At 54.2% G+C, this 11163-nt stretch overlaps 3 protein-coding genes across 3 annotated transcripts; 2 read left to right on the top strand and 1 right to left on the bottom strand.

The window, feature by feature from the left end:
* Positions 1–3197: 3197 nt before the first annotated feature.
* Positions 3198–6366, top strand: BO86DRAFT_405160 (uncharacterized protein; the record flags this gene model as incomplete). The annotated part of the gene is made up of 8 exons (XM_025674062.1): positions 3198–3251; positions 3314–3379; positions 3441–3768; positions 3825–4018; positions 4069–4348; positions 4414–4553; positions 4606–4736; positions 4788–6366. The coding sequence occupies 8 exons, from the start codon at positions 3198–3200 to the stop codon at positions 6364–6366; spliced, it is 2772 nt and encodes a 923-aa protein (XP_025521804.1).
* Positions 6367–6779: 413 nt separating this feature from the next.
* Positions 6780–9072, bottom strand: BO86DRAFT_414291 (phosphoribosylaminoimidazole carboxylase ADE2). Its single transcript, XM_025674827.1, has 4 exons — positions 8546–9072; positions 8381–8478; positions 7338–8295; positions 6780–7197 (listed from the first exon to the last, which is right to left on the bottom strand). The coding sequence occupies exons 1-4, from the start codon at positions 9009–9011 to the stop codon at positions 7001–7003; spliced, it is 1719 nt and encodes a 572-aa protein (XP_025521803.1). The 5' UTR covers positions 9012–9072; the 3' UTR covers positions 6780–7000.
* A 212-nt stretch (positions 9073–9284) lies between these two features.
* Positions 9285–11081, top strand: BO86DRAFT_393889 (uncharacterized protein). Its single transcript, XM_025673114.1, has 4 exons — positions 9285–9394; positions 9519–9564; positions 9621–9669; positions 9742–11081. The coding sequence occupies exons 1-4, from the start codon at positions 9385–9387 to the stop codon at positions 10990–10992; spliced, it is 1356 nt and encodes a 451-aa protein (XP_025521802.1). The 5' UTR covers positions 9285–9384; the 3' UTR covers positions 10993–11081.
* Positions 11082–11163: the final 82 nt, after the last annotated feature.

Below are 11163 nucleotides of genomic sequence, written 5' to 3'. Positions count from 1 at the left end.
GTTCCCACAGTCTGCAACATCACTGGACACTGGGACACCACTAGAATGGTCAAAGACCACAATGATCCGTTCTTAGCTTGTCCGATGGGTCCACATTTCCACCATGTCTACCATGTCCACCAAAGCCCTTCCCAACCGTAATCGGAGGTCTTCCCTTGGTAGAGCTCGCCGTCGAGTTGAAGCCATCGAGGTGTGGCTAAATTCAGCGCACCAATTGAACGCGCCGCCGTCACCCTTTTCTTCTCCAAACCCGATCATCTTGTACCCGAGTACTCCTTTTGAGGTCTCATCCGGAAAATTTTTCATCTTTGGCTTGCGTTCAGATTCGGTTGGCCCTCGTGTTTCGGATAAAGAGATCAGGAGCAGGGATCAGTGAGGATTGTCCTTCCCTCAAGTGGTCAAAGTGCCGAGGCGTGTCGCATCGCGAAGATCACTAGTCCCGACCCAACAAGAACCAGGGCTCCTAACTGGTAAGGGAAACCGAAGCTTTTCTCGATTCAAGGCCATGCATGGCAGCATGATCCATGATTCGGACCGTTTGCACCGTGATGCCGTTATGCCGTTATGCAACCTATCGTGGCTGTTTTTGACTCAGCTGAAACCGCATCACCAAAGTAGCCGAACGGTTGTCTAGTCAGTTCACCCGTGTATAGTGTGGATGCTCCGGCCGTAGAAAAGGGTGAAAACGTCTGGATGCGTGGGGGAGACGGTGGGGTTTGCGACTGGACCAAGAGGGGCGTGAGCAGGAGCCAATTTCACCCAGAGATGGGATGCCTGCCAATCATTCCTCGACCAATCTTTCAACACAATAATCACGACATCACTAAGTACTTAGTCACCAGCTGAGCTGCTGAGAAGACCATGCTGTGCCCAGTTATGAGTGAATACGGAACTCTGTCTGCCATTGTCTGGCCTCAGGCTACCACTAACTATCTGGTACTGTACCTAAATAGGTAGGAACCTCTGTTCGCCGGCGCGGGCGCGGGCCCTCAGGCTAGTCTAACAATTGACTAGGATCACTAGGATCCTTTGGGTTGGAACTAAGTTACCGGTACTAGGCAAGGTATGTACTTCTCTCCCGGCCTCTTAACTATCCGACCATCTTCCCACTTTTCCACTTTTCCACTTTTCCACTTTTCCACTTTTTCAATTACCCTGTCAGAATATCTTGTGAACAGGCTCTTTGTCTACTGACAACAATTAGTAGATGGCTGACAGTGGAAAGAAACACTCCCAGCACTTAATCGCAGGCACTTTGACATTCTTGATGTTTATAACCACTTGTCGCACTCACCTTTCGGCAGCCGCACATCTAGTCAATCCGGGCCAAATTTAAATTAATATAATAGCCGATATTCCTCGCTTCGAGGAGCTACCCTCTCCGTACCACAAAGCATTATCTTCGGCTGCAGTCTAGGCAGGATTCCCCCTTACTGGTAATTCCCTCCCGCGTGAAGTTGATCAGTGCAGTGAGATTATGCTGGGTATATAATAAAGCAACGGTATCTCGTGATTGGTTGACGGTCTTAGGGATGGTAAAAGATTTAAGTCTTTTGCGATACGTAAATTTGGCTGAAGCGCTTGACTGCGGTGAGAGGGTTAGGAAGAGTAAAAGATATGCTGGCGCCTATTATGACATTGCTGTACTCAGTATTCCAGCAGGCAGGGAGCTCTGCTATACTGCCAACAGCTTCGTTGGTCCAGACTCGAGAAAAGACCGGAGGGGGTGACGTCAGGGTGATGCGGACCGCCGAACTTCAGTGGAGCCCCCAATCTGATAAACTGGAATTCTACCTTGTCGAGTCCTCAAACCACACACACCTGTACGAGTCCACTGCAGTCCAGTACGGAGTATAGTACATCGACTCCCTCACGATTTGCAGGTCTAGTCTAGATACATACAGCTTTCAGCCTTATGGTGCTCCCCCCACTCTCGACTTAGGTCTTACACACTCATAGGGATCCATAACCTTCATCTGACTCAATGCCTCTGCTATGTCTCTCTTGGCGACACCTTTACCGATCAGGGAGGTAACCCCGGTGAAGTAGCTTCAAGTAGATGCAAAAGAAACAAGAACTCTCAGGTTTTAAGTTGGGTCAGTTGGGTGCATTGAGTCAAGCCGACGAGTAACCTTGTCCAAGTAAGTTACTATGTAGTATACTTACGGCGGAGCATGTGATGCCAAGCTTCCCGGGGTTCTTCAACCCACCGAACTTGGATAGCACAGATCCCTTCCTGTTTGCTGGCTTGCTGAAAGATGGTTTGTCCCGCTCGACATCACGATGGCTTCTTACCCACGTATCAATGGGTTGCTGGCGTCGATCGCGGTCGTGGATAGGTAGAAGCTTCCCGTCTGCCGCTTCTCTTCCCCGTCCCTGCTGTAGAGTTTTGTTTCCTTCCTCCAACTGGCCAGCCAGCATCGGCTGATGACCTCATCCACTTGCGGTTGACGACGACTGGCGGCGAAGGTGATGATGATGATAATGATGATGATGATGAATGATGCTGTGGTTTGGTCCTTGTCGCACCACCACCACCACCACCACCACCAACACCACACCCTTCTTCACCTCAATGGCGCCCAGGAACCGGTCCAGCACCTGTCACCAACGACACAGTGACGTCAAACCACCCTTTCCTCCCTTTTCCCCTACTCTCCCTAATGCAGCCATGATTTTGCACACCTTCCGTGGGCGGTGATCTGCATCCGGCGAAGGTATTTATTCTTCGCTTTCGCTGTTATCTTCTACGCTTTCTTCACTAGATATTATTTTCGCCCTTCCTGTTCATACCTGGAACAATAATACTATTAATACTTGATACCCAATACTCTATACCCCCCCCCCAATACCCCCAATATCCAATTATCCAATCTCATACCCGTGCAGCTATACACATTCCGATCTCAATCCTAATTCACAGGTTGCGTCCTTCATTCCGACGATACCCCAGCGACGCGACCCTTTCCTCCCTTGGCTACCACTATTGACTCCTTCGCCATCGGCTCCACGGGCATCGCTTATCATCCTCGGGATTTCAACTCTATCGCCTTTGCGATCGAACATTTATATCTTAACAGCCACTTCACTTGAGCTCCTTGGCAAGACGCCGACTCGCAGGCGATCATTGGTCCCTTCGGGCTTCCATTCCACTCACGTTGTATCGTCTCGCTAGCTAGCGCAGAAAGCTATTCATCATGTCTTCCAAGGCGGCGGTTAACCACCCCATGAACACCAAGCAGAAGGAGCAGGTAAGCGAGAATCTGAGGCCATTGGTGGAGGAGCCGCAATGCTGATCAGTCTGTGATGTTAGGACATCAACCAAAAGCTGCAGCTCTTTGGTATCTATCAAGCGTTCAAGAATGGCAAGCTTCCATCGGTGCGTATCCCTCCTCCAGTCCGTGGGTGATGGCACGAACTAATACACTCATCCATTATAGAACAAACAATGTGATGTTGCCTTGAACACCGCGCTCCAGCACAAGGCTCTCTCTGCCCCGTCGAAAGAACTCTCCACTGAGGGACAGGGCCTTGTCCAAGATCTCCGCGATGTTATCAACAATGCCAAAAAGCTCATGCTGAGCAAGAACGACGGTCAGCTGCTTCAAGAATTCCTCTGGGAGGCCCAGAACATCTCTGCAGAAGATACAGAGAAGCCTGGGTTGCCTGTGACCAAGGATTCGGCCCAGCAGGATGCTCAGGAGTCCATCGAGGGACTGAAGACCCTGGGAAGACTCCTAATCACCAATGGGGAATTCAGAAAGCTTCGTATGTGAAGCGTCCCAAAGATTGTACAAAGCACCTTGACTAACAATCATTTGCAGTCAATGATGCTATGATCCTAGCTCGCGATATGGCTGGCGATGTGTCCCAAAAAGCTTCCGACCGGCTGAGGCCATCGCAGGATCAACTTTCTCAGATCGACGAGCCCGCCGAGGATAACGTGTGGCATGAGCAACCGGACTTCTCGCAGCAAAAGGAACAGTTCAAGTCCCGCTTCAAGAAAAACAAGGAAGAGGTAAGTCCATCTCCAGGGACTGAATGCTATAGCAACTCACACATCATTAGGGCAAGCAAGATGTGACAGATGCGGCCGCTCAGGCTGCGACCGGCGGACAGCAGCCCCAGAGCGTCTCAGATGTCGATCCTCGTGCTGGTGCGACCGCCGGAGCGCAGAGAGCCCAGGAATTGGTGTCTGACAATGTTCCCGAGGAACAGAAGGACCGGGCTCGTGAGTACCGTGAAAGAACCAAGAACTATCTCTCGGAGAAGATGCCTCAAGAGCGCCGCGACCAGGCCATCTGGCGACTGAAGAAGATGGTCATTGAAATCCAGGGCCATTCGGACTGTAAGTCACTGAGATTATCTTGTAATCACTTCTTGACCTAGGACTAACCTTGGGATTGTTTATAGACCAGCAGGCTATTCGGACTCTGCTTTCAATGGCCGAGAAGTATGGCAGTCACACCCGTAACCTTTCTCAGCAGGGTGCTGGGTCAGTCCAAGGCTTCCGAAGCGGTGATAAAATCCAGAAAATGGAAACAAACCTGAGGGTAGGTCGTCCAAGGCCAGATGTCGGCGTACAGTCACTAATATGACATATAGACTCTGCTTGAGCGCTTCGCCAACAGCACTTCTCTTGACAACCTCTTCGACTCCCTCGACAACATCTACCGCGATGCGGACAGAGACCCCGAGCTGAAGGGATGGTTCCGCAACATGGACACATTCCTTAGGTATGCATAGGTCCTTGGCCAACACGGGAGCTTCGCTAACGATATATCCAGAAAAACTCTGACTGAGCAGGGTTACATTATGGAAGATGACTGCACCCGTCAGTGGAACCAGTTGAATGAGCACGGACGATACCTACTGCGTGACCGCTATAAGGACCACACAGATCGCATCTTGGATGAGATCAAATTCATTGGTGATCAATTCAACCAGGATCCCCAGAACCTGGCCTTCAGAAGCTCTTTGGAGAAGCTCTTCGAAGACCTTGGCCGAGATTCGAGTGGCAATGTGGCCTTCAAGAAGCATCTTCTCAAGGACATTCGGGATGTCATCCTCCCTGCTGCCTTTGAGAACGTGCGTTACGTTCCGGTCCCACGGATCGAAGTCTCTGACCCCTCCGCTGATGTGGTCGTGGAAAACCTCGTGATTGAGAGCGACAACTTGATGCCAAACGTGGTTGAATTCGGCAGCGACAACTACTTCCGCTGGGGACGCAAGAAGATTAGCAGCAAGAGAGACAACAAGATCATGATTTCTGTCTCTGGAATTCAAGCCGATCTCAGGGATGTCAGCTACTACATCAACCGGAAGCAGGGATTCCCAGCAATCACTGACACCGGTATCATGGACATCTTCTTGGGTGGTGAAGGTTTTGGGTTCAAGATCGCGGCCTCTACTGCTCAAAGGGAGGATAGCCAGCACTACATCAAGCTAGACAAGGTGTCCGTCAAGATCGACTCTTTCAACGTGAAGCTGAAGAAGTCGAAGCACAAGGCACTTTTCACCATCTTCAAGCCTCTGCTCTTCCGTGTCGTCCGCCCGACCCTACAGAAGGTCATTGAACAGCAGATTCGGGATGCATTCGCCAAGGGTGATGCCCTTGCATACGAAATCCAATCTCGGGTCAACGAGGCTAAGGAGGCCAGCCGCGAGGACCCTGCCAACGCCCCCAATATCTACTCACGCTACCTGGATGCTTTCCGTGCCCGTGGCGAAGAGAAGGCTCGCAAGGCCCAGGCCCAGGCTCAGGCTGCGGCCCAGCGTGGTACCAAGGTCCAGACCGCTACTACTCTTCACGATTCCATCTTCCCCGACATCAAGCTTCCTGGTGGTATCTCCAGCAAGGCTACGGAGTACAAGGAGTTGGCCATGAAGGGCGAACGTTGGGAGTCCCCTGTCTTCAGCATTGGCAGTGCGTCCGAGTCTACCGACATTCCCAAGCCGGCAAGCATCTCGCGCAAGCGTCGCTCCCCTCTTGAGCAGGGCCCAACCACTGGGGCCGCCACCAAGGGCCCCTCGGCTCTCGCTGACGGCAAGCCGACCACCGGAGGCGTGGCAGCTCTCGATGGCCGGGCGGCCAATGGCTCTCATGCCCTGGGCACTAACGGCTACACTAACGGTCACACCAACGGGCACACCAATGGCCACACTAACGGTCACACCAACGGCTACACTGCCGGCACCAACGGCTATACCAACGGCCACTCCAAGCCCTATGACCATGTGGCCGCCTCCCGCGGCTTCTCCGACGAAGTCAACCAGGCCTTCGGCAATGGCCACACTAACTTGACTGCTAATGGCCGTCCCACTGTCCCCGGTGCTCAGACCGCATTCAACCCCCAGACCGCTTAAGTCACGCCTGAAGGACCGAAACCAGGACGGATCGGATAACACGGGCAATGCATTACCGCTGCTGGGTTTCTTCCAGACCCAAATAAACAAAATTACACGAGTTTTGTTCACCACGCTCATCAGCTATTTTCCTTGTGTCTTGTTGTCTGTTTATTGTTTATTGATACCGATACCTGTTTGTCAGTACTGCGTACTGGAATTTCTGTGGTTCTGATGTGTCACACTCTTTTTTTTACACTTCCATACCACGTGTATTAATGATTGTTTATGTCGGTTGATTCCCTGCTCTGGTTTGTGTTTTATGTTGTGAGATGTCTCAGTAGTTAATGATTAATCCATTGTATCTGTGATGTCATGCTTTTCTGTTTGCCTCCTAACGTAAAGTCCCGCCCTAAATATCCTGCCAAGAACTTCCCGTATATCCAACGATGCAGTTACTACTGTACTGTCCTGTACACCCGCCTCTTTACCTTGAAATCCTTTGGAGCAACTGGTTGAGATCATAAGCCAGAATGGCATTGAACAACTTATCTCCCATCCTCCCCTATCTATCTTTTATTTACCCGTACCGTATCCGATCATAACCATTAAAAAGAGAGAGCGAGAAAGTTTCAAGCACCAAATACAAAAGATTTTACATCTGCTCAAAGTACCTTTCCCAGCCCAGCTCCTGCAGTTTCGTACCCTTCAACTCCATGTTCTCGGCGCGAGCACTCTCGGCGTAGGCCTCGACCTTCTTCTGGATGGTCGGGTCAAAGGCACCGAGGATGCGAGCGGCCAGCAGAGCCGCGTTGATGCTGTTGTTGATGCCGACGGTGGCGACGGGGACGCCTGTTGTATGTTCGCGTTAGCCGAGGTGATGCATTTAGTGAATGCGTTGGGGAGGGGAGATAGGCGGGGAGTAAGGAAAAATATATTGTTGCTGTTTTCGCGTGTAAAGAAGTAAAGGATTCATTGGGGGGATAAGTTACCTCGAGGCATCTGCACAATGCTATACAGACTATCCACACCATCCAACGAGCTACCCTTGACGGGTACACCGATGACGGGGAGAGCGGTGTGCGCGGCAGCCATGCCGGGGAGGTGGGCGGCACCACCGGCGGCGGCGATGATGACCTTGATTCCGCGGGCCGCGGCGCCGGCGGAGTACTCGGCCATGAAGGTGGGGGTGCGGTGGGCGGAGGTGATGTCTACAGCGGGCTCGATGCCAAAGTAGTCGCGCAGGAGCTTGAGACCGGGGACAAGGGTCTTGAGGTCACTGTCGGAGCCCATGATCACGGCGACCGAGGGGGCGGGCTTGGAGGGCCCGGAGGACTGCGGCTTGGTCTTGACGTCGCTGCGCTGGGCGCGGATCTGGTCGACGACCTCGATGAGCGGCTGGATGTGGGTCTCGGCTTCGTGCATGGTAGCGGCGGTCACGGTGATGTGGCCCATCTTGCGGCCGGGTTTGGCGGCGCCCTTGCTGTAGAGGTGGATGTTGGCGTTGGGGATGGAGAGAGCGTGCTCGGCGGCGGTGAGGTGGGTATCCGGGGCGGCGCCGCCGATGATGTTGAGCATGATGGAGGGCTGGCGGAGCTCGAGGCTCTTGGGAGGAATGGGGAGGTCGAGGATCGCGCGCAGGTGGGCTTCGAATTGCGACATGGCGCATCCTTCAATGGTGTAGTGACCCGAGTTGTGGATGCGGCTGGCAATCTCGCACAGGAGAAGGCTGTCGTCCTCCAAGAGGAACATCTCGACACCGAAGGCACCCTTGCCGTCGAACGCGGCGACGGCCTTGCGGGCCAGTTCTTGGGCCTTCTCATTGATCGCATCGGAGACGTTGCGGGCGGGGGCGTACACGAGCTTGCAGACCGAGTCTTCTTGAACGGTTTCAACGGTGGGATAGGAGAGGACGTTGTCCTTGGTCTTGACAACCATGACGGCAAGTTCCTATACAAGTGCTAGTCGTCAGAACCATGTACTTCGTGGTATGTGTGACGCATTGGGGGGGGGGGGGGGGGGCCCGAGGACGAACCATCTTGAAATAAGCCCATTTCTCGGCATACAAAGGTCGGCCCTTGAGAGCTTCCAGAGCTTCGGGGATGTCCTCTTTCGTGCGCACATGGAAGTTTCCTGGTTATGCCATCGACCTCGTCAGTGATCCTGCACCCAAAGGCGATGGCAGAGAAGTATGACTCACCGCGTCCATCATAAGCCATAGTCTTCGACTTGAGCATCAGAGGGTAACCCAACTGCTCGCCCACCTTAGCCAGTTCCTCCGGTGTGTTCTCAGTAAGCTCGCGGTGGTCGGCCATGGGGATGCCATATTGTCTGAGGTGCTCCTTCTGGTCGAACTTGTTCTGAATCGTGCGGATTGCCTGCCAGCTGGGCTCAATCTTGACCTGGGAAGCGATCTCCTCAAGAGCGTAGGTATCGACATGTTCGATCTCAGCGGTCACCACGTCGCAGGACTTGGCCAATTCGCGGACGGCTTCGCGCTCCTTGAAGGAGCCGGTAACGTGGTCGTCGTGGGAGCTGATCTGCTTGGCCGGGGAGTTCTCCGCATCGAGGACATTGCATTGAATGTTGAGTCGGTTGGCGGCCTCGACCATCATACGGCCCAATTGGCCTCCACCAAGAATTCCGACCTTCGGGGAGTTCCACATGTTGCTGGCTGGACTTTGTTGGACCGACGAAATGCACGACGGAGCAAGTCGAAAAAAAAAAGTTGACGGTGAAGCGACGAGCGAAGGCCGAAAACGGAGAGGATCTGGGGAAGGAGAAATTGAGCCCCTCAGTCACGTGGGGTTCCGATAAGCGGCTGTTGGGGCCAATCACAGGGAGTGGTTGCCGGGGAGCCGCTCTTCCTCCCCGCGCGCGCGCGTCACGAGCCGTCGATTAATTAATCAATCAATCAATCAAGCAAGCAATCAATTCACCAAGCAATCAATTGCCTCTCACTACGTTCCTCCAGTCTCTAACTTCTTGCTCCCCATTCTTCTATTCTCGCAAATAGAGCCAGAAGTTATTGCTGTGATTATGTCGCTTGGTAAGTCTCCGCGCTCTGGTCAAGTCTTCACTTCCTGCAGCTATCCCTTCACAAGCTATTCAAGCTCAAGTCCGCTTCTTGACACAACTTGGATCATATCTTGCTCACCCAACGCGCATTTCAGACGAAGAGAGTCTCGAGACAGCCGCCAACGGTGGTACCATAGATTCGTATGCTAGCCTACCTGCTTGGCTCATCAATCCAACGCTGACATTGTCCCTGGAAGCTCGAAATGGCTCAACCTTGTCGAACCGCTCCTTGAGCGACTCCAACATGTGCGCAACCCCCAAGATACCCCACGCGCGTCTAGATCACCAACGTCACTGACAAGCATCCGGCCTACCAAGAACGTCTACAATGCGTTCCCCATGCCCCGAGTGCCCGCAGCACCAGCGCAACCACCTATGCTCCCCTCCGCCGCCACCATCCTAGCCCATGATCCTACCACTACCACAAACAACAGCACCAGCGCCAGCAACAGCGCCGACACGACCAATCCCCCCAACCTTCAAACCCCACCGCGACCGACAGCCACCTCCCCAACCACGACGCCTCTATCCAGTAGCGAACGCATCCCGGACTCCCAGCCAGGCCCATCCTCCTCCTCCACCAACGCATCCGCCCTCCCGGCGCCACTCGACCATCTCCTGACAGCCATCTCCACCAACATCCGCACGCTCTTCGCCTCCAAACCGCCCCACACCATCCAGCGCCTCGCAGAGCTCATCCTCCGTCCCACGGCGCACTATCGGACTCTCCCGGCGTACCTCCGCGCCGTCGACCGCGTCGTCTCCGTCACCAGCCCCGCGGATATCTTCCCCTTCCAGACCACCACCGGCACCCAACAGCCAGTGCTGCCCCACCACCAACAGCCCAACGGCACCCTCAACGGCAGCGCGGCGGCGGCGGCGGCGGCAGCAGCAGCCACCGAACCGAGCTTCATGTTCTCCGTCGACAACGCCCTGGGCAGCGACGAGTCGCTCGGCGGGGCGCTCCTCACCCCGATCCCGTGGTTGCACAACGCTGCGTCTTCCCCCGACGGGGATGGCTACCAAGAAACTGCAAGTGGCGGCATCGTGGGTGTGATCGGGCAGAGTGAGACTGGCTTTGCGGCGGCGGCGGAGACTACTACAATCGGCTCAGGGGGTGGTGGTGGTGGTGGTGGTGGAGGGGAGCCTACGACCGCCACGACGACGGGGGAGATCGACCCTGAGAATGAGGTGATGGGCGGGATGGAGTCGGTGCCTGCCGAGCCACTCGTGGAGGACATTCCGCATGCGCGGGGTCCGCCTGTCGTTGGGGTCGAGGATCTGGGGTTACAGGACGGGAAGGGGGTGGAGATGAATCTCGATGGCGCGGCGGAGAGCGGCCAGCAGCAGCAGGATCAAACTCAGAAGGAGAGCCAGGAGTCGGCTGCGAGTCTGCAGGGTGGCCCGCAGCAGCAGGAACAACAGTCGAGTCGAGGAGAGGGCCGGGCTCAGGAAGGCAATGCTAAGCCTGGTACAGATGGCGATGGAGACATTGCGCTGGAGGATGCGAAGGCAGAAGAAGTGTCTGCGACAAGCGACAAGGACCAGCAGCACCAGAAGCAAGGTTGAGAGGGGCTGCGGGTAATAGCGGAAGCCGATTGGCGTCTATCTGTGTCAAACTTCAAACTATGATTTAGCATTGCATGCATATTCATGACCCTACATTGATGTTGAGCGAGGCTCTCGAATATGGTTCGGTAGTGTTGCTGCGAGGCATGTACTTGGCTTACAGGTTCGAAT

The sequence above is a fragment of the Aspergillus japonicus genome, assembly GCF_003184785.1.
Source record: "Aspergillus japonicus CBS 114.51 unplaced genomic scaffold BO86scaffold_131, whole genome shotgun sequence".
Lineage (NCBI taxonomy): Eukaryota > Fungi > Ascomycota > Eurotiomycetes > Eurotiales > Aspergillaceae > Aspergillus > Aspergillus japonicus.
Note: the sequence above shows the minus strand (reverse complement) of the source record. Positions and strands in the feature narration are given on the sequence as shown.